General features: G+C 43.7%; 1 protein-coding gene across 1 annotated transcript; it reads left to right on the plus strand.

Annotated features, from left to right (window-relative positions):
- The first annotated feature begins 158 nt into the window (after nucleotides 1–158).
- On the plus strand, nucleotides 159–23030 carry IRS4 (insulin receptor substrate 4). Its single transcript, XM_051787007.1, has 2 exons — nucleotides 159–3852; nucleotides 20646–23030. Exons 1-2 carry the CDS (start codon nucleotides 372–374, stop codon nucleotides 20648–20650), a joined length of 3486 nt encoding a protein of 1161 aa, XP_051642967.1. The 5' UTR covers nucleotides 159–371; the 3' UTR covers nucleotides 20651–23030.
- The last annotated feature ends 380 nt before the right edge of the window (nucleotides 23031–23410 follow it).

Genomic DNA, 23410 nt, shown 5'->3' on the forward strand with positions numbered 1-23410 from the left:
TCGCCCGCTGATTGGCTCGCCGGAGAAGAGCCGCGGCTCCCTATTGCCTGTCTCCACTGCCACTCCGGCGCGCGGTCCGGCCGGCTCTGCGCTGCCCCCTCGCCCCGCGCGCCGGGGGCCCCGCCCGCCGCCGGCCGTGGCCCCGCCCGCCGCGCGGTCACGTGATGTTTTCGCCGCGGTGCCGCCGCCGCCCGTGAGTGCGAGCGGCCGGAGCGAGCGCGGGAGCGCGGACCGGGCGGGGGACGCAGGAGGCACCGCACGCACCGCCCGCTCCCCATGCGCGGGGCGCTTCCCCGGTGAGCGCCGATCCCCGCTCTGCCCGCCCTAGTGCCCCCGTCCCCGGCGGCACCGGACCCTGCGTGGCCCCTAAGATGGCGAGCGGGATGAATGGCTCGGGTGGCGGCGGCGGCGGCGGCGGCGGCGAGGAGGAGCCGGGCGCCCGGCACACGGGAGGCGGAGCCGCGCCCCAGCAGGAGCCCGGCGTGCTCGGCGCGGTGGCGGGCGAGGGCGAGCCGGCGGCGGGCGAGGGCGGGCGCTGCCCGTCCCCGCAGCCGCACCACCTGCTGCTGCTGCTGCGGCGCTCGCCCAGCGCCTCGCTGTGCCCGGCGCCCGAGGCCGCCCCCGCGCCGGGCCGGGCCGTGCCCTCGGCGGCCCGCGGCGGGCAGCCCACCCCGGCGGGCCGCGGCGCCGGCGAGGACGTGAGGAAGTGCGGGTACCTGCGCAAGCAGAAGCACGGGCACAAGCGGTACTTCGTGCTGCGGGCCGAGAGCCACCTGGCCCCCGCTCGGCTGGAGTACTACGACAGCGAGAAGAAGTTCAAGAGCAGCCTGCGGGCGGCGGGGGCCGGCGGGGCTGCCGCGCTGTGCTGCCCCCCGCCCAAGCGGGTCATCCCGCTGTACCAGTGCTTCACCGTGAGCCGCCGCGCCGACGCCAAGCACAAGCACATCATCGCCCTGTACACCAAGGACGAGTACTTCGCCATGCTGGCGGAGAACGAGGCCGAGCAGGAGGCCTGGTACCAGGCCATCAGCGAGCTCATGAGCCAGAGCAAGAGGGGCTTCCTAGAGCAGGAGGACCACACCGATCAGCAGGTGGATGAGGATGACGAGCACTATGGGGCCACCCTGAGGCCCGGCACCGTGTTCAAGGAGGTGTGGCAGGTCAACGTGAAGCCCAAAGGGTTGGGACAGACGAAAAACCTCACTGGAGTGTACAGGTTGTGCCTCTCCAGCAAGGCCATCCACCTCGTCAAGCTGAACTCAGAGGTGCCCTCTGTCCACCTGCAGCTGATGAACATTCGCCGCTGTGGACACTCAGAGAACTTCTTCTTTATTGAAGTGGGCAGATCTGCCTCTATTGGGCCTGGAGAACTCTGGATGCAAGTGGATGATTCTGTGGTTGCCCAGAATATGCATGAGACTTTTCTGGATACCATGAAAGCTCTAAAGGCCTTTGCAGAGTTCAGGCCCCGGAGCAAGAGCCAGTCTTCTGGTGGTGGCAGTGGTACCAATCCCATGTCCCTCATCAGCACCAGGAGGCACTTGGGCAACCTGCCCCCCAGCCAGACAGGCTTGCAGAGAAGATCTAGAACTGAGAGTGTTGCTGGAGGGACACCTCCTACCACCAAAAGCAACAACTCCTATCGCTTCAGAACATCCAGTGAAGGAGAAGGAACCATGGCTAGACCTTTTAGGTCAGTGACTGGGAGTATGATCCACCTGAATACTGCAAGGATGAATTTGGGCCGTCAGGAAGGGAGTGGAAGGTACGTGAGAGCTGCTTTCAGCTCATCTTACCACACCAGGTCTGCTTCGCTGCCCGTTTCTCATTTTCCCTCCACTACAAGTCCCATCAGTGTTTCTTCCAGTAGTGGCCATGGCTCTGCTTCGGACATGCTGACCAGGCCTTCTAGCTCATCTGTTTGTGGTTCCCCGAGTGATGGAGGGTTTATCTCCTCTGATGAATATGGCTCCAGCCCTGGAGATTTCAGGTACTTTCGGGTCAGGAGTAATACACCGGATTCCCTGGGAAACACACCACCTATCAGAGAGGAGAACTGTCTGAGTGAATACATGTCCATGAGTAAGCAACAAGTAGATGATGGCTCACGAGATGATTATATGGAGGCTGAAAAGTGTTTCAGGAAAAGAACTTACTCGCTAACAAAACCAAATTCTGTAGCAGTGCAACAGAAGACAACACAAACTACAACTTTGTTAGATGAAGATTCTGCAGGAAATCATGGGCGATTACTTTACTCTGAAACACCAAAATTGAAAGATAACCATGAATTGGAGTACAGTGATACTAACCTTGATTCTGTGTATAACCAAAGCAGGAGTCAAGCCAGGGATGATGGATACATGCCAATGATGCCAGGAGTTGCATCTTCTCTCTCCAGCACCAGCGATTATTTGCCAATGACTCCTAAAAGCATGTCTGTTCCAAAACAGATCAACAATTCCTGGTCACCATCTCAAGTTGACTCCCGAGGATATATGATGATGTTTCCAAAGGCTGGCTCTTCACCTGTACGGAGTCCTTTAACTGGATTTGGTTCTAAAGGAAGTAATGAGAAGATTGTAAACAATGAGTATATGGATATGTCACCTGGTAATTCAGCTCCAAAGCACCCCGGTGATTCAAATTATATTCATAGCACTTCTGTGTCCAAAGGTTTTAGTTCATATTTTTCTTTGCCCAGAAGCTTTAAGGCGTTATCAGGACAAAATGGTGACCACAGTGAGTATGTTCCAATGTCTTCACCTGGAAAACTCTTGTATGGTGGACCAGAAAATGTAAAAGGGGTGAGCAGTGAGACTCTGGCTAATGGCATCTCTAAATTGCCAACGTTGAAAGGTTCAGATGAAGGACTTGTGCAGAACAGGGCCACCAGGCCCACACGCCTGCCCCTGGGTACGAGGGGGAGTAATACCATCCCCAGAATGTATGACCGTACAGTTCCACCTGAGCCAGCAAGTCCCGGTGAATACATAAATATTGATTTTAACGAAAAGGCAAGTAACACACCCTATTCCTTATCTGCAGAAGGATCACCATCATCTCTGGGCTCAAGTAGTGATCACAGGCAGTCACCGCTCTCCGATTACATGAGCGTTGACTTGGATGTACAGTCACCGAAAGTAGCAAAGGAACTGTCGAACTCTCTGACAGATATTTCAATTTATGCAAGTTCCAGTATTCCTAGAAACCAACCAAACCCTGACTACGCCAGGCTCTCATTTGGTACTGCTTGTGTCAGCACCACGAGTAACAGGACTGATGACTACACCGAGATGACGTTCAACATGGCAGCAACACCACCTCGGCCGTTTGCCACCGAATCTGACAACGGTGTGAAGATGGATAGTCCTTCTTCCATCGTTAATAGACTCTGCATTGTTGATCGATATGCTGGCAGCAGTAGCTTCTCCGTTCCTGGCTCTGACCCTCCTATGGGACCGAAAGTGATTCGAGCTGACCCTCAAGGCAGGAGGAGACACAGTTCTGAAACGTTCTCTTCTGCTGGGACTGTGACGACCTCGTCCTCTTTCTTTACTGATAGTAGCAAAAGACACAGCTCTGCCTCATTTGACAACGTTTGGTTAAAACCGGATGAAAACATTTCTGATGGTCAGGAAAGCAAAATGTCCAGGGATACCTCAACTGGATTTCAGAATGGCTTAAACTACATCGCTCTGAATTTACGCGATGACCCCATAAGCTGTGAGGCAAGTACTACAACGCCAGCTTGCCATCTCCAGAATGGTACTTCAGGTTTGGACAGTGGAGCTTACGTAAGCATAGATTTCAGCAGATCTGATGGTCTGAAGTGTAACGCTGCAAGAAAAGGTTTGTAACTTTAAAAGCACTTCCCTTTCATGGTCGCTTATCCGTAAGGATTAGATTGTCTGCTTAATGCTGCCTTCAGAGTGGGGTGAATGTTTTTTATAATCTCCTGCGTTATTCTAGTACAACCAGTTTTGTCATAGTGCAGCATCTGAACAGCAGTGAAAGGGGATGTGGTCCTTGGCCTAAAGGATTTATGTGACTCTTCTAGGCAGTCAGGAGTTATCAAACTGTCATCTGCCTTGTTTATTTATAAGTTACTTTTGCTAGTATAAGCATTAATGGTATTTCATATTGTGAATTCTTGTCCCAAGGTTATGGTAGCTCTTCACTTTCCTTTTCTTCCCTTCATAGAACTAGATGACTCCTCACTTTTTTCCTGAACTTAATATTTTGTATTTTGGAAGCTCAAAATGGCTAAACTGGGTTTAGACCTCAAAATCTGAGGCTTAAATATGTTTCTTTTAACAGATGTAGGTGAAATGCATTTTTGATTTTTTTTTAATGTGCAAAGTTGGCCAGATTTATTTAGCTGAATCTTATGTAAACAGAATTCAGTTTTTTCCCTTGAAGGCTTGGTGGCTCCTTTTGAGCTCTGGTCTCCAGAGTATCCTTGTGTCCTCTGGAGGAGCCATCTCCGGGTGGCTGACCAGCATGGGGATGTTCACTCCGTAGTCCTGTCTGAGGTTTTAGCTGAGCTGTAACCCTTCCCCTGCTCCGAGCAGCGTCTTCAAGGTCCGAAACTTGGGAGGGGAGGCTACTGGCTTTCAAGGTATCAGTGGTCTGACCCAACCTGAGGTAATGCAGTTCGGGGTGTGCATAAAATGTAAGGGTGTTGCAGGTGGGGAGGAAGAATATGGGAAAGAGGAGGGACGCTCCTGTCTGTATGATAAGCTCTGACGGTGGGAGCAAAGCTAGTAATTAGCTGCTGGTGGAGGTGGTGTGTCCCGCGGCTGAGCAGTGTGTGAGCGCTGCGCTGGGACTCGGGAAGAGCCATCCTTGCTCTGGGGTCAGTGACCCACTGAACTCCCTGCAGTAATTCACCCTCCCGGTAGAAAACCATTTCTGTTGGAAATGTTTTCCTCTTTGCAAATGTAAGTGTAGTCAATAATTGATGAGTACTAGGAGGAAATATTTAATCATGGTTGGACATTGGTACTTGTCTACTCTGTCAACAGAGAAAGCAGTAAAGGAGCAGGCTGCTGCTGACTCCTATATTTTTAATTACAGTCTTAAACATTGAAATGATTTTTTTGTAGTTTCACATTAAAACTAAGTATCTAAGGGCAGAAGGTATTGCAAGAGCTTAAAATTGTGTAGCCTTTACTAGTGGAAGGTATAAGCCTGACTCAGCTCGCATGCCATTTGGAGTCTGGCAGCACTGCTTGGGGCTGCTCAGAAATGTGTGGTTTGCCTCAGTGGTTTTCTTTCCTCTGCTTTGTTTTGTTGGTTGGAATCAAATTTAGAAGACGTTGAAAGTTGCCAGTCCAAGAAGTGCTTTCTTCCAAAGTTAGTCTTTCAGCACTTCAAAGATTTGTCTGCTAAATCTGCTAAGTCAGGGGCTCGTGGACTGCCAATTTATGTTTGGTTTTGTTGGGTTTTTTTTGTTTTTTGACCTTTTTTTTTAAGGCACCTCCAAAGATAGCAGAATTCTTAACTTGATCTTATTCCCCTCATGTGACTAAAATCCATATTATAAAGTAAGGCTTTTTACAAAATAAAGAGGAAAAAAACAAAGATGTTTTTTCTTCAGCTGTACTGTAAATATCACATTGAAAAATATTTTTCAGGAGATAGTGTGTTTAGAAACTGTGTTAGTGATAAGCATTTTGCTTACTACTGCCACAACAAAATATCTACAGCCCTGTGCTGGGTTTTTTTCCCTTGTCTGTTATAAGTTGCAGAGGGGCAAGAGACAGAACAGCTGCTGGCTCTTGCTGGGAACTGAAGTTCTCTGGACATGAAACATGCGTTAAAATGAAGCAAAACCAACTCTGAAAAACATGGGCTTTGGCAGGGAATAAAGCATGAGAACAGTAAGAGCTTAGCTCGGTGTTTTTTTTCTAGTCCTAAAAAGAGAAACAAAATTATAAAATGCTACTCCAAAACAAGGCCTAACAGTTTTCTGTAAAGGCAGTATAAAACATTTCTACTGTATAGTAGGGGAAGGTAGGTAAGATGATGACATTGGTCACTTTGGGGGGGGGAGGTGAACAGATTTTGGAATAGTCCAGGCTAAAAGCAGCTTGCCAGACTTGAATACAGTACTGTAAATTGGTGGTGTATATCTTTTTCTCCAGAATGACTCAAAATTCTTGATTATAAAAGATACCTGTTAACATTCATGTACTAAATCATCTCTCTGAGCTGTAGCAAGCATAATTTTAGAAGTCTGTATTCTTTAAACAGCTTATCAGTTTCTATGGCAATAAAGCTTTTATTTAAATATTTAAGTTTTTGTTACCCAGAAAAACATTTTCATGTTCCCTTTTGAATAGTGAAAATGAAGCTTCACTCTTAAACCTCTTGTCCCCTGAAGAGGTGTAGTGTGCCTCTGGGTAATTGATATTTTTAATACTTTTGGAGACTTAGCAGAACTGAGTGCTGTCTTTCCTTCTACATCTCACTTTTTAGGTCTCTCTGCTCTGTGGTTAAATCCATTCTTAAGAAAAATATTTAGCAGATGGATTTTTATCCTTTACTTCCTAGAAAGGAGCTATCCCATGGGTGTTAAATTCTGTAGGTAGAGAACTTAATCTCTTGTCCCTGAACCACAGTTTATTGAAAGGAAAACACTTCCCAGCTTCAGATTGTTTGCTTTTTTTTTGTTTTGTTTTTGTTTGCTTAAATGGAATATTGTGTTCTGTGACTCAGCTGCATTCTCCCAACTGCCGAGGGTGGTGGAGTGATTTCCAATGCATCACTGCCCCCTCATTGTAATTCCCAAACTACTTCTGGTTCAGGTTCACTGATATGAATCAAACTTTTTTTTTTTTTTCTATTCCCTTCTCCATTCATGACATGAATGGAGGAGAGAAAGGGCATGGATTAGGAACAATAACTAGGCTTACTTGTTATTAAACTTTTATTTGAGGTTTAGGCAAAACTGATCTCAGGTTTTATGTTGATAATGGTGATGATAAAAAGAATATAAGGTTCTGATTTTTAATGCTTGTAGTTTAAGGAGGTCACTAGCAAAACAGTTTCATCACGAAATTGTTACACAATATTGAAGCAAGCGGTTTGCAGTTTTGATTACATGAATCTGAGTCATGAAATTTTGTGCTAGGAGTACAGAACACTAAAGCTACTTCAAACAGGGCTTAGCTAATGTATACCTTGTTATTGGACCTTGTAGAAACCGAGGAGGATAATGAGAATGGGGCAGTAATAAAATGCATAATGAGTCCTGTATAATACAAGTTTCTTCAGTCTTAATTAGAAATACTAAACCTACAAAGATACCCTGCACTCAAAAAACAACTATTCAGAGTAAATGTAATGTTCAGCTTAATATCTACTCAGCTATTTCACACCCACTCTTTAATCTTATCTCTGCCTGATACTCTTACACTTTGCTAAGATATTATTTCAGATGTTCTCTAAAGTGCAGGGTTATTATTTAAGTGTTCCACACCTTTTTAATCTGCTCCTGTGCTAGACTGGGTGAGAGTGGTGTGTACACTTTGGGGAGTTGAGAGGAAGGAAAACAAGTACAGCTGTAAAGCAAAAAATAAGTTCCAAATTGTCCAGATCCTTTCTGGTAACTTGCGTATTTCAAATGCAAAATCTTAAAGAGAATAAGGAACAATATACACTTTGAGAAATTCAGAGGCTGAAAGTTTTAGATATTACTAATATAGTAAATTACAGTTTATGGGATACCAGGCAAATAACTGCCCCTTTTGGGTTTCAGACCAGTGGTTTTTAAGTTTGCTTCAAACTGAGGCTCTTCTGTATTGACAGAATACTTAAAGACAGGGGCCCATGTAAAAATAACTCGAAGAGCCCTCCTGCAGCACATCTGAACACTGCTGTGTATCCTACATCTTTGAAATAATGCTGGGATAATAATTCTTAAAAGACCCAAACAACCCAAACCATTCTAATCTTGCTGTAACAGTTGCCTCTTTAACAGTCTTGAGTGACTTACAGTTATGTTGAAAAATACACAGGGAAACTTTCTCAAGTAGTGTATGAGCTGCTGAAGGCAGAACAGATTTTTGCTGTGTGGTGTAGGAATGAGCTAATTATGACATATTTGACGAAGAATCAGTTGGGTTTTACTTGTGCTTGGGTTAGAAAATCTGAGGAAAGAATGTTCCCCTGCCATTGAGAGAGAATGCTTACTTGGAGTCAGTGTTGAAATGCTTTTGGAAATCAGCTAATGGTGACATTTGTGTTTTTTGGAAGTCTAACACTTTTTACTCGTAGCTGTCTGGTAGGTTAGGACATGGCTGCAGGATGCCTGGAGTTCTGGGAGTAATCCAGTACGGGTTCAAGGTGCTTTTTGTGCTTGTTTTTTTTTAAAGTCTTTTGTTGAAATCTTAAATGCATTATTACCCTTGTTAGTTTTCCCTCTACAACTTCACATTTTCCCCTCCTCCCTTGATGTCTGAGGGCTCCTTGTTCCCTGTTGCTGGGGTGGCAGGTTGGAGTTGCAGAAGGTGGGCAGCTCTATTCCAGCATGTGATCACTGGGATGGTTTGTCACCAGTATTTCTTTGGGGTTTTTGTATGTCCAGTGGTGTGTTAGCAGTAGGTAGAGTCTGGGTTTGCTTTTTCGCCGCATATGGTCTTTTTTTTATGAAAGGATCTTTAATACATTTTCTTCATATTGATTGCTGGGGGAGGATTTATACCTTGAGGTTTTGGGTGGTACTGGAAAGAGTTTATAGTACTGTGTTGTACCTTGGTGTGTGTGCACACTGTTTGTGGATCTGTGGTGCTCACAAAAACATGCTGAAAGCTTTTGATTGCAGTAACAAGTTTGTTTTCCTGATCCAAAGCAGGAAACAAACTCTGGAGTTTTATTTTAAGTACTGTTGTAATCAAGTGTGGCATTCTTCAACAAAGGAAAATAGAGTGATAAAACTGATAGGCAGGTGAGAGAGAGTCAAGCTTTCTGAAGCCTGGGGATGTATTATTACTGCTGTTTTCTCCTAAAAATGTACTATTATCTTACGACACAGCCTTAAATAGTGTGTAATGACTTGGCTGGAGAGCTCTCTGATGGCCCACCCTGCAAATTTGCTGTTTGACTTTTTTCATATTTAGGTTTTGCATGTTCAGAACAACCCCACAATCAAGGTGCACTATTGTCTTACAGGTTAAAGCAATGACAAGGGGGAAAAGGAGAAATATGTTCTAGTTTTAATCAAGCCCTGTATGTCTATAAAGGTCACTCAGCTTAGGGACAGAGATTTAGTTGAGAGTGTGATCGGGAGGGATTTCTGACATACTTGAGGGCAGTGGGAAGACAGAGGTAAATGAGCCTGACTCATCAAAGGCATTTCAAAGGTGTTGCTGAGTATCTTATCTAAATTATCTTGAACATATAAGTGTTTGGAATTGTGGAGATTTTGCTTCAGGTAGCATTACCCCAGGAGCAGCAGTGTTAGTAGGCTCTTAGCAAGAATTTTCTGCCCTGGTTAAGTCATGAGCTCTGTCTTTAGGGGTAAAGGTTGCTTATTTCCAAACATTAGTTTTCTGTTTTAGATCTGTGGTTGGGTGCAAACACTTGAGACTCTGTATGTGTGTGTGTGTTGTATACCTACGTGTTGTGTGCAGGTGATTTGTGAGTTAAGTGTGAGGTCTGATCTTTTGATTCTTCCAAGAAGAGAGGATTTTTGAAAGAGGTGGCTTATACTGAATTTAATATAGTTAAGATTTGCCTATAATTTCAAGGTGATGATACAATTTAATGTGACTCAAGAAAATGGAAAACTTTTAAATTACCACATGAATAGTACTTCTATTCATTGTGTAACATGTCTGTTATGAACCTTTATAAATACCAAATTGAACTATTATTTAGGGCATAAAATAGATAAATCTAGTGTTTCCCTTTTGCTAGGGTATGAAAGCCTCATAAATATGCTGTCTACTTGGAGAAAAGTTTTCTTTTTGGTAGAACAGGATTTTGTGGAATGACCAAAGATATCAAAATGCTTCTTTTCTTCTTCTGAAAATCTTGGGAAATAGTACCAAAAGGTGCACAAAAAACCTAGTAAAATCTGCTTCTAAATTTATTGAGGCACTGATGAGTGATACTCTCCTTCTACAGGGAATAATGAGATTCTATTCCTGTGTTCATGCCAAGCCAGCTTGCTTTATTGTTTATGGTTCTTGCTGACCAGGTGAATTTGCAGTATAACTTTTTTTCATGCTGCATAGTCTGACCCTGAATTATTTTTTGGGAACTAGTGCTTCTTTTCACACAGATCTCTTGGACTAGCAGGAGTTTGGGAAGTTGTTAGTGACAGGGAAGCAGACTCATCATTGATAAATGTGGCCTGATTGTGCATGAGGGCCCAAGCAAAGCTTTTATGTGAGCCACGGGACACCTCATTTGTATGAACCCCCTGTTTAAGCTGTTGACAGGCACTGGCATTTCTGTGACTTTGTGGCACCTTTTGGACAATTGAGCTAAAGTGGCCAAGAGAAATGAGCAGATGGGACAGAAAGGCTTCTCCAGTCTGAGTACCTTTGCTTCCCTGGTCTGGGTATCCGGAGCCTGTTGCAGATGGGTTGGCTGAGGGCCCACTTCAGCACAAGGTGGAAGCAGGTAAAACGTCCATTGATATACAGATGAACATGCTTTAAATTCTGTAAGTCAAACCCGTGAAGTTTCTGAAGTCTAAACCAATATGGGTTAAGGGGCCAAAAAGATAGTTTTCTGTATGGGATTATTTTTTATCTTAAGTTAATCTGTTAGAACAATTTGTAAGCTGTTTATATCCACTTGTAGAGTTCAAATGTTGAGAATATTTGCTTTTTGTCACGTGAGACCCTTTGGGAGGCATTTGCCATCTGTATTTCACTCTGATTTTTTGGGGTGTGTGTGTGAGTTTTTTATTTAACTGTTTTTAGAACAAGGAGTTTTTAAATTGCAGATTATGGTGAACAGGAAATCAGTTAGAAATGAGATGAAAAAATGAACAGATTTGATCTTGAGGTCATTCAGACAATATTACGACAGAGAGTCTGTTAATGAAAGCTTGTAGCTCCAGATGTAGTCTCCACTCGTGGAACCTGAACAGGTAGGCAGATGGAGGTCCCCTGTACTGTGCCACAAATGTAAATGTGTCGGTCTCTGTCCTAAGGAGCTTACAATTTAAAGATGAAACTAAAGAGATGGATGAAACTTAATGTGCTGGGGTGGAGAGTGAGATAGAGATCAAGGCTGCTGCCATTGGCAGAGTGGAGATAAGAGTGGGAGAGATAAAAGGCTGCTGAGAGTGGGTCAGGAAAGGAAGCTGGTAGAGGCACTTGGAAGGGTATGCACACACCAGGGAGCAGGGAAGGTAGTGAGCTATAAATACAGCGGTTGTAATGGTTTAAATGACTTGAAAAGGATGAGGTAAATGTCAGAACACTGGCCAGGATATTAATCTTGGTAAGAGGAATGTGGGACAACATGTATCTCCGAGTTAGGGGCATGTCCCAGTGTTTACTTCTCCCTTTTAGATGTGGAATGTGATTATATTTTTTTCTGTTTTTTCTGTCTCCTTTCTGTAAGTTAGTTTTTCTGCAGACATGTGACTGATAGATTCAGTGCAAGCGGGTGTGCAGGAATGTGCCCTGGAGCACAGGATCACCCTGTGCAGCCTCCCAGGGCAGTTAATGTCACACAGACCTGCGTCCTCTGTTCTTGGTGAGACTTTGCTAAGCAGCCAAGGTGGAGCTGCCTTGGCATTACTGCTGGTTTGTTCTTGTTTTTTTTAGGTGGCATCTCTGGATTTCAGGCAGTTTTCTAGCATTGGAGAGGAGGCAGCAGTGTGGCTTGAGAGATAGTCACCTTTAGGGTTTGTAACCGGTGTGCCAGAGCATTTGGAGCCCATCTCTAGTTGGGGAGGTCTGTTTGGGATCCCCTCATCACTGCTGCAGTGCCATCAGCTGTGGGAGAGGCCCATGGAAGCTGGAGCACAGAACAATTGCTGCACAGGAGAAAGTTGCTTTATTTCAGTGTCGGTAGATCAGGTTAAACAGACGCTGCAGTGGTTGTGGGTGAGTCTGGAAGTGGCGGCAGCATTGAGGCTTGATTCACTGTTGAGGGCATGAGTGATTGAAATATTAATGTTGACATGTTCCACAAGGTAAACACAAAACAAGAGTTGCACACTGTTGGTTAAACCTTGTCTGTGCGTAGACTCAGTTTACCTCTGTCCTTAGAAGCTCCCAAGCTGCTCTTGGAAGCTGAAGGCTCAATCCTTGGCTCCCGTGCTTGTGCTGTGATTTGAGAAGAGGTCGCTTCACACATGCAGTGCAATCTGAACCTTTCTTCCTCCCCTGCATGAGCCAGCGTTTGGGGTATCCTAATGTTAATGAAGACTCAATAATGTGGTATTAGAAAATGTAAAAAATGAATGTGTGCCACTGCTGTGTGTGGTAGCAGAGAGTGGCCAATAGCACAGATGTATTTATTTTTTTGTGTGGGCATGCATGGGCAAAGGGTATGGCTGAGGAGGGTGTAACTATGTAGGTATGTGGCTGTGTAGTAACTTTCTTTGACAGTCATTGATGGCAGTAGAGGTGAAAGAAAAAAGTAGCTGAATGCTTTCAGGTGTTGATGTCTAAAGTGGTTGGGAAGAACCGACGGGATGAATTAGAACAGGTGAAACTTTGTGTAGAAAGGAAGTCTTGGGAAAGGTGATTGGAAAGGTGGGGAGCTTTTTCATTAGTCATGAGTGACACTGCCCTTTCTCTTGGTTGTGTTCACAAAGAATAGTTTGGCTCACTCAAGCCCCAGACCTGTGTCTGCAAGCAGGCACCACCCAGCAGAGGAAGAGCAGGGCAGGCGTATATAATACTTCCCACAAACATACACCCAGCCTCTGATTTTCTTATTTTTTTTTCAGCTTGGGGGATTTCCTGAGCCTGATACAGTTTGTCTGTTTTATAATCCTTTATGGATCTTTAATCCAAGTACTTTTCCAATCTCTCTTTGATCCTGTGTAAACTCCTTGTATCCATAGCAGCCTGCGATCAGGCAGTACACACTGCATGCAGACCTCTGTCCATTTTGGACCCTGCTCTGTACCAGCTTTGTTGAGCAGCCCCCAGTTTGTGTAGTGGAAGAGATAATGAACTCTGTCTTTTCTCTCCAGGCCACTTAAGGCTGTGTAGATGCTGTAGCCCCCTCTGCCATACACTTGGCCAGTGTGCTGCCAGCAGCTTCCTGTCCTGCCCACAGCATGGACCTGTGGTATCATCTGGGCTTTTTAAACGTCCTGCTACATCCCAGTAGTTCTCTGCAGGCTGAAGGATTCTTTTAGCTGTCTGTTCCTCACTGGGAAGCTGTGTCACACCTTGCAGTTTTGCTGCACTCCTCAAACTCTTCCAAGTATTCCAAGTCCTTTCAGAATGTGGGAAGCAGGGCAGTGCGTGCAGACATGTGTGCCATGGCTGTTTTCTTTCCTATTCATTTCCAAACAATTTGTAATGCCCAGTTCGCAGCAAGAGCACAGGCAGAGGGTATTCCTCCCTATTGGCACTGAGGGCTCCTGACCTTTGTCTCAAGAGCAGAGTGAACTGTAGCAGGTGGTATTCCTGGGAGCTGCACAAACAAGTTTTGGCTGGGTTTTTTTCTTGGCTAAAATTTACTCATGTTTTCTGTGGTTCAGGAGGTCAGGTGCAGTATCTCACACACTTGCTGTGAGAATGCTTTTTCAAAAGCAGAACTGTTTTTCATTTTTCTGTGACATGAAAATCTGAAATCTTGAACTTCTCTGTGTTTGGAAGTGAAGAAGAGTTTATTTCTAGTACTGTCGTTTTATCTTGTAATAGAAAGCTTAAAAATCTCAAACAAACAAACTCAAAAAACCCCAGCAACTTCTTGTCAAGCTGTCTGTGCCATTTGAGTTGGTGTTAGACCCCTGCCAAAACTGCATGCAAGTTTACTAATTCTAGGAATAGTATCAGTAGAAGAGATGAAATTAGGGAGTGTGCATAAGGCCTTCCTAGAAACAACCCTGTTTATTCAAGGAGAAAAAGACGCCACTGTTGCAAAAGATAAGGCATTTCTGCAAAGTGAATAAAAATTATCTTGAAGCATGGGACAGGTTTTTAGCTCATGAAAGTGCCAAGCACTAAATAACAAAACCATGTTTTGATGGAACAATTGTGGGTAAAGATTATTTTTAAGAGTAACTTTGTCTTCTAAATTTTAGAAATACAGCTCGAGGAGAAGTCTCATTCACTGGGATGTGTTGTTACCAGTTGCTGTGTTTAAATAGTTTATCCAGTGAAAAGTGGGTCATGTAACAGGTTTTTTTAAAAGAAATTGTGATTTTTTTTTGCTTGTGGGAAGTCAGTAAAATTACAGGTACAAAATGCATTCATTAGCTCAGTTTGAGCACCGTTAGTTTGTTGTTGGCTGAAGAGAGTCCATGGAACATGTGCTCAGTGGTCAGCAGGTAGTTGAACACCTTGCCCAAATTGGAATGTCTCTTTGTGCCAGGGCCTTGTTTGGGTCACCCAGACACAATAACTGCACATGTGATGGATGCAGCAAATGTGCCAGGTTTTGATTTGTGTTTGTAGACTCTCTGTCTGCGTGTGCAAATTAAGAAGGAATTTGGCTTTTCTCAAATAACACCGCTTGCCTCTAGCAAGGTCTAAAGCTATGCCATTAAAATAAGAACTCAAAGAAGTAGGACAATGATGCGGGATAGTAATTGTGTATTCAGTAAAATTTGGGGCAAAAAAACTTCTCAGTAATTTGTGAAGAATGTATTTGGGCAACTGAGCCCCCTCCCAGGCCTGCCATGGGAGGGCTCCATGTGGAACTCGCTGCCGTGCTCCTGCCCCAGCCCGGCCGCCCGAACGTTTGTCTTTGGGTGCCACGTCGTGTCCTGAGGTTGTGCTGGGTTTGGTGCTTTCCTGAACAACAGGAATATTGTGTGGCCATGTGCACAGGAAAGTCTAGGGCTGCTCTGCTGCTTTTGATCTGCATAAATCAAATTAATTCTGATTTCCCCCTAACCTGAAGTTCAGGAAATAGAGGACTTCAGTAGTGTTCTCCAGAAAGCATTAAGCTGTCTTAGTCTTTGACATGGAGATTTTAATCATTTAATTATCTTAAATTAATATCGTCTGTAAGCAAAGCTTTTATCCTTTTAGGAATCAGTTGCAGAATTATGTCAGTAAAAGCCTTTCCTGCAAAAACAGGTATTATTTAGAATGGATTTCTCTGAGAGAATTAAGGTATGTCTGCTGTGTTCTTAAAGCCTCTCGGTGTGTTTCAAAGTGTCCTGACTTGTATGGCCTTAATAATTCAGATGCAGGAAATGAAGTATGAATTGGGTATATTCTCATCTGATACATTTTCACGTGGAACACACCGGGGTGCAGTCCAATGAATTAAGACTGATTTAATTCTCTGCCTCTAATTTTTATAAAACTACTGATGATTTTTGCATAGAAAACGTGCCGAGTGCTTTTCTAACGTGTTCCTTAATTTTAAAGAAAACATTTTTGAGCAATGGCATGCTGCCATCCTAATTTAAGTATTTGTCCTCTTAGTTTCTCTTCTGCCCTTATGATCTTTTTCATCTGATTGATTGTTCCTCAGCAAAATTCAGACAACTGCATGTAGTTTTATAATCTGATCCCACCTTAAACCTATGAATTGAAAGTGGAATTGTGTAATGAAGAGAACATTGCTTCAATTTTCCAAACTTTGCTTATATATTTTGAGAGGTGGTCTGTGAAAATGTTTGGATGCTTTCTAGACTCATTTTCTTTATTAAATGTTCATAGGAAGTTGAATTTGTATTGTTGTCAATAGGCGAAACAGTAGAGCTCAATTTTGAAGAAAAGCTGAAGCTTTTGTGCAGAAAAAGATAGAAAAGCCCAGTGTAGAGTGCTATAGAAGTTTTAGGGTGCTAAAACTTCTTATAATAGTGTATTTCTGGGCTGCTTTTTTGCAGAGGTTTTCTTGAGTTCAGATTTGTGTTGCTTGTTTTTTGCCAGGATCAGTTATCAGATTTTTTTTTTTTTTTTTTTTTTTGGTAGACTTAGCAGATTTTCTTGGAAAAACTCGTGACAGTGCAGGAGCAGCCGTGTGTTTACACTGCAAGTGGAAGTTATCTTCAAACTTGTCATGTCTTCTGATCTGCCTGCTGAGTTTTATTTGGTGGCATTTATGTTTTGAGAACTGCAAGGGACTGCTGGGGTACTCTGTGAGCATTGTGCCTCTTGTCTCTGCTGGTTCACATCTCATAATTTTTTTACCTTTTAGGAGAATTTTTTCATCCCATTCTCTGATATCTTCCTTCACTTTTCAGTGACTGCTGAGTCAAATCCATTCGTATGAGATCTGTAAAGAAATGCTAATCTGGCTTTTATTGTTAATTAGCAATTCTCATATTTGTACTATTAGCATAGAAGATTGATGGCTGATGAATCTTACATTGTGGAGACTAAAATAAGATCATCCAGCTTCCCGGAAGCGCTGCTGTTTTCTTCGAGCACTGCGTGGCCTCATTAGTTTACCTTCACCAACTGGTTAATCAAAAAATAGAAGCAGATCAGGTGTGGGAGAGAAGAGCCACCAAGAAGCTTAATGTGTGAGTGCTCTTGCAGTGTCCCTAAATAAACCCCCGTCCCTTGCAAAAGATCCTTCTGCTGAGGAGCCGCCGAGGTGGGATCCGCCAGTTGGCTCCGGGTGTCGGCAGCACAGCAGACACTGGCCTTGTTCTCACTTACATTGAACCCATTTTACACCTCTCTGACGAACAACTTCTCTTGTGGTGTAGGAGCCTCTCTATAAACCCCAGTGGTGCTCAGGTGGCCCCGAGGCCCTGCAGGCAGTGGCAGCACTGGGGTGTGAGAGGCAGTGATGCGGGTGGTGAGCAGGGCTCCGGGGGCTGCGGGGGGAAGCGGCATCAGCTGGAGCTGCTGGAGCTCCGTGGTGTGGAAATCAGAGTCAGGGCCCGTGACTGAGTGCACAGCTGCCTTGGGCTCTGCTGGAGACCCTGCTCCTCACTGGGTGCAGGCTGCACTGGTCCTGCACTGGAATTCTGTGGTGCCTGGAGGTTGGTGGTGGGTGACCCGTGGGCCTTTGGCTGTGGTCCCTCTGCAGCAGGAATGGGCTCCTGAGGGCTGCCCTTGGGACTGGGGGTGACTGCAGCACTTCGTGGGAGGGATCTTGCAAGACCTCAGTCTCCTCTTAGATTTCAGATGGAATTTTTTTTATGTGGTCGAGTTTCACAAGTGGCTCTTTACCTTTTCTATTCTGATACTGATATATGTGTTCAAATCCATATATATATATGTCAATTTATATCTGTATTTATCTGTATATATATAAATGTTTGATGCCTTTATCCCAAAAAAGAGCTGATGACTCAGGGCATCAGCCAGCTGTAATGCTCCAACTGCAGTCCTGAAGTTTCCAGCTTTAACAGTGGGATTAAAGTAGTGGTGACAACCAATAGCTCCATGTCTGAAAGACTCAAGGCTTTATGAGATTGTCATCAGGTTGTAGGTAATGTTTATGTGAAACTTCCTTATGTTTATTTACAGTTCCAGCAATTCTGTTTTACCTAAAAAATGAAGAGGAAGCATGCTGAAGTGTAGTTTATAATGGGGGGCGGGAAGTTAATGAGCTTTTGTTTAGGAATTTTGGAGTTTTGGGTAGGGGGGACACTGCAGGGAGGTCCTGGGCCTGTCCTACAGCCTTGGGCTGCTGTAAAACTGTATGTTTGAGCCAGAACTTCCAGGGAATTTGTGAACTGGGGTGAAGCTTAGCTGAGGATACTTTCTTCTGGTTTCTTATAAATTAATCTGTGCTAGCTGGGGCTCTGCTCAGACTTACCTGGTGTGCTCACTTTACAACTGATTGTTGTGCTGCTGTCTGAGTACACCAGGCTACTTCAGGGAATTAAACTTAGAAGTTAAACTGTTGGGTTTTTTTCTCTTAAACTCTTGCCTTTCCCCTCCAAGTATCTTAAATGTAAGATGACATTGAATTATGAAAATTTTCAAAACTTTTTAGGTATAAATACTGAGTTCTGCCCTATTCAAACAACTGGGCCATTGCTCTTCAAAATGTTTTGGGGATATGCTCGGAGAGATTAGAATAACTTGTCAAACAGCTTTCAGGTGTGCCTTGTGTGTAAGGCGTGGAGGAAAAATGTCCTGACAAAAGCAGAGACAGTTTTTGAAGTTCCTTTTATGTGAGCTTACAGGTCCGCAGCAAGGAAAGGGTGGGGGATGCTGGTAAAGTTAATTTTTACTGAATATAAGTTTAATATAGAAGCTTTAACTGTTTTAGTGTTTGACTTGTACGCATCGTTGAGGTGTGATTCATTGCAAGCTGTGGTGCATATTTTCATTCTTTGGTCTTACAACAAAATAATATTTTTCTAAAGAGGAAAATTGTTTCAAAAATAATAGCTTCAGTTGGCTTTTGTGAAAACAAAGCCATTGCTGACCACATCACGCTCTGTGTGTGCCAAGCAATAGCTTTTTGTAGTGATCTTATTATGTCTGTGAAATAACACAAATAGAGATTCTTGAGTTGTGGGTGTCTTTTGGCCACCTTTTCCTTGAATTGTGGAAAACCAAGTTACTGTACTTTTGAAGTCATTATGTATTGCAGAAATGAAACTCAGCAACCCAGACGTTGGTGTGGGCTGTGTAGGGATAACATGGAGTTTCCCCTGAAGTGGAAGGACCCCTTTACTTCCACACTGCTGCCAGCCCTGCTGTCGCCTTTGCCTCTCTGTGTCTGGAGCCGTGGGCAGCCTTTGCCAAGGGCTGGGATGGGCAGAGGCTGCTCAGGCAGCCCAGCTGAGCTCTTTTTTCTGTTGGTTTCTTTTTTTTTCTTTCTTCTTTTGAAGCGATAGTATTTTTAGCTGGACAGAAATCAGAAGTTCTTTAGGGCAGGGTGGAGTTCGTGTGTTCATACCTCATGATTGGTTTGTAAGTAAACATACAGGTTTGCATTATTACACATAGTGCTTGTTCTTTACACAGCCACGTTTTCTTTAGCATGTCCGTGGGGTAGAGGCAGGGAAGCACTGTGGGTGCATCAGCAGTGAGATGTAACTGATTTTCCTGTGACCCTGCAGGTTGAGCAGGGGCAGGATTAAGCTCTGAAACCCCTTTCCTTGTTCCAGGGGGCTGTTCTGCCATCGCTGTGCTGTGTAATGAAGTGTTCCCTCTATTGCAGCTCTTCTCACGCTGGGAGCTCTCCCAGAGCAGGGAGGGAGCTGACACTGTGTGGCTTTGAGGGGAAAAAGCAGCTGACGTTTCTGTGTTCGTTGTTTTCTGAAGACTAAATCTCTTGCACTAGTTGTTTCTCAGTGAGAGCAACCTGTTGTTTCCTCCTTCCCTGTACTGCCAGGGCATGTCCCTCAAACCTTGGAGAAAAGGTGAGCAAAGCCACCTGACTGGCAGAGGACAGAGCCCTCAGTCTTGGCTGGGAGGACAAAAATGGTGGAAGAGGACAGTCTGTCAGGACTGGGAGACAGTGACCCACTGATTTGGCTGACAGTACTCCCCCAGCTGAAAATTGGTGTTCATGCTGGTTCTGCTGGGAGTGGAAAGGATTTTGCAGTGAGCTGAAAAGTGACTTTTTGTATGTTCCTGTGTAGTGTTCATACAACTGCAGAAAGCATTTGCATCCCCTTCATCACTTTTTTTTTTTCCCATGCCAGGAAACTCTTGAGTTGCTCTCACCTTGGCATGTGTGTGGTTAATTGCAGAGCTGGTGTTCTGCTTTGAGGGCAGACTCCCCTGTTTCCATTTCTGCCTTGTCACCCATCTTGTCACCACAGGATATATGGGTAATACATCCTGTACTACAAGATTATGTTTTTAACCTCTCTTTTTACTGAGTGCGTTGTATTCTGCCTTTTCCAGTCAGTTTGAAGCCACTGAAGGCAGTTGGTTGCAGTCGTGTGCTTTTGTGTCGGGTGGGGTTCCGTGAAAAAGGGACATGTATACTCTCAGGTGTTTCATATTATTAACTGAATTAAGCTTTTTCCTGAAAAGTTGAGGACAGGGCACAGAGCTGTCATGACCTGCTGCTCCTCGGTTGGAGCTGAAGGTGCTGAGAGTGTTTGTGTTGCAGCTCTGCCCTGCTGTGAGTGGAGTGTTCACCGCAGCCTCAGTCACTCCTGCATGAGCAGCAGTGCTCGGGCCCCCTGCGCTGGGGAATGGCCTTGGCAGTGGAATAGGTGGCAGTGGAATAGGTGGCAGTGGAATAGGTGGCAGTGGAATAGGTGGCAGTGGAATAGGTGGCAGTGGAATAGGTGGCAGCTGTGAGCTGCCCAGCGCAGGCTGTGATGTGCTGGCTGCTGCCCCAGCTCCTGTCCTCGTACACGTGTCGCTCTGGCTCTGCAGTGCTTCCGACTCCGTGGTTCTTCCTTCCCTCAGGATCTCTGAGGTGTGGTCACTTGGCAGTGCCCCCTCTCCCTGTGAGGGACCCTCGTTCTGCAGTCAGCAGCTCTCACTCCTACAGTGGATAAGCTCCATATATTCTCCTCATTAGAAAATATTTTTTTCCGATATTTTTTGAATTTGAAATGTCACTGACTTTTTTTTTTTTTTCCCTCTCCTTTCTAGACTGACTGCATTGCCATGGAAACCATTGTTGGAAGAGAAGACTTTTCTGCTGGTAACTCCAGAAACTGTGTGGTGCTTTTGGAAGCAAAGCTCAGCTCCAGCCGGCTACTTTCATTTCCACCAGCACGGACATAGACACACATCCTTTTAATTAATTTTTTTCATAGACATCAGCTCTCTACAGTTGAATTAATTTGAATTGAGATTTTTTTCATAGCTGTGCTTTGGTGATGGAATTTGGTCTTTCATGTCATATCTATTCGGGAGGCAGTGTGAATGCTAATAGGAGATCCCTGTATGTCCCTTTCTTCCTCCTGCCTCTCCCATGAATCTTTTTTTTTCTAAATTTATATTCTGAGAAGTCAAAGCTGGTTTCTGATTGTCTGTTTAACATGGGTTTTACTTCTCTGGTACATTAACAAGTGGTTAGCTTAAAACATATATTGTTTAGAAATATTTTGGCAGTTCAGGATTTTTCCAGGTGGCTGGGCGGAACGAGGGAGTGAGAGGTGCACATTAGCTTGAGGGGTGAACCCATGGGACTGAACGGGTCTGAGGAGGAGAGACCTCTTCTGCCTCTTTTTTTTTTTTTTTTTAAAGGTTTTGCTTTTATGGTACAAGAGATATTTCTTGAGCATAGGCTAGAAGCTTTAAATCAAATGTCTGTCAGAGCTTAAACGGAAATTTTTTTTTTGCTCAGAATTTTGGTATGTACAAAGTAGGATTAATGGGCTGGTTGTCTTGTAGATTGTTTTTGTTCTTGTTTATAAATATGAATTGTGTAAAATGAGGTTTTTGTTCATGGATTCGAATGGAGAACTGCGGAGTCGTATCCAGCGTTTGTGACTTCTGCATTAGACTTGTCAGCTGTAGCTTTTTAAAGGGAAACCACCCTAATTGATCTTACTTTCAGCCAAAGTCCCACTTTTATTTTGGGACTATTTTTGTTCTTTCTTTCTGGCATAATGGGGGAAAAAAATTAAAATGTTGGCTTCTCAATTGTCTTTATCCCACTGGCAGAAATGTGAATGACCATGAGACATTTTTAAAATAAGCCCTGATTTTTCTACAATTTAAGTGCTTCACTCTTGTACTGAATTTTTTTTTGGTTGAAATGAATTAAGGTTTTTAACACTGCTATGAAATTAAAAGAGCACGACACTAGTCATTGGTACATGCAATGGATAATAAAAGGCACTGACGATTGCTAAAGGGTTTCGAAGTGGTACAAAATCCTCACGCTGTACTGCACCACACAGCTGGGAATCCTCCACATGTATATTGTACAAGGGATGTGCCAGGCTGCCTCACCTCCAACAGACAACCTTTCAATTGCTGGTACAGTTTGTATAACAAATTAGACACTGTCAGCTTGGATTGTTCAGTGATTTGTACTCAGATCTCTTTTGGAGTAGCATTGAAATGTACATGTCACTAAAATAGGAAGCCTTTTTTTTTTTTTTTTGAAACATGGTACCAATCAGTTTACACAGTGTCTGGTGACAGGAAAAACTGTTGCTACAGGGTTTAAAAGCACAGACCTGTTTTTGATTCTGGAAGAGAAGTTTCAGTTGGTACAGTTACTTGCTGCTAAACATACAGGAATTAAAAACACAACCACTCTTACAGACCATGATACTGTCTTGCCATACAGCTCTTGGTTGGTCTCGTAAAATGAATAATGCAATACGTAGACAGCTTTTTATAAAGCTTTACATCTTTTCTAAGAAATCAAAATTTGGATGAAGTTAGTTCTAAACATTTAATGTGAAAGGAAAAGGTTGTTTTGAAGAAATTTGTTACATATTTCATATTAGATCCCTGAGGCTGCCATTGTACAATATACAGCACTGATTTAATACATGCTGAATAAATAAGTAAATGGGTAACCTCAAGTATAGTGGTACAAATACTAATAGGTACGGCATAATAAATATGCAATCTTTTTGAATCTCTTAGTTTACAGCAACTAATTTATTCAGTATTGTGCTGGAAGAACATTTTCAGATGATGTAAAACATATCACTATATATACTACCTTCCAGCTACCCGTTTATGCTGCTGTATAGTACAAAAATACCAATGATAGAACAATGTTTGTCCTGTAAATTTAATTTGATATTGGACAGTTATTGTCTGTACAAACTAAAACATATATGATTGAAACTGTTCATTATATTTGCTATTTCTGCTTCACAGATCTGTTTTAAAGTTGAGCTGATTGATCTGGCTTTGTCTTCCATTGTAAATATTGTTCTGTTGTTTTCTTTGTAAAACACATCGCGTTTGCGGTTTTGGGAGACTGGCTTGAAGCTCTGTATAGTGTTTATATTTATCTGACTTGGCTTTCCATAGAGCTACTTGCAGTAAATACGTGTTCATGTAGCTCCGTGTCTGGGTTTTATTTTTAAACAAACTTTTGCTTTTTCCTGTCAGAAGTGTTTCTTCCTGCTGTGGCTGCTTCTGTCACCCTGCATCCCTGAAGATTTGGAGAAGCTTTTAGCACTATTTCAGGGCAGTGATTCCCAGTGTGTCCAGTTTTCTGTGCCTTTACACTTAGTGTAAAAAGTAACAGACAGCAAAACACCCAGAAGTTTTCTTTGCCATGGATTCATAGTGTTGGTAAACAACTAAGCTTTGGAATGAAAAAAAAAAAATCAATGCCTTATACTCTTTCTGCTTTAAATGTTGCCCATGAATGAGTAGGGGTGTCTCATGATCAAAAAGAAATGTTTAGCATTGTGGTATCAAATAGGGTTCTGACT

This window comes from Manacus candei, unplaced genomic scaffold, assembly GCF_025592945.1.
Source record: "Manacus candei isolate 608988 ecotype Guabito, Panama unplaced genomic scaffold, ASM2559294v1 h1tg000003l, whole genome shotgun sequence".
In the NCBI taxonomy this organism is placed as follows: Eukaryota; Metazoa; Chordata; class Aves; order Passeriformes; family Pipridae; genus Manacus; species Manacus candei.

Bases quoted from the DNA above. Each gene is read 5' to 3' on its own strand.
- IRS4 (XM_051787007.1), top strand. From the start codon at position 372: ATGGCGAGCGGGATGAATGGCTCGGGTGGCGGCGGCGGCGGCGGCGGC.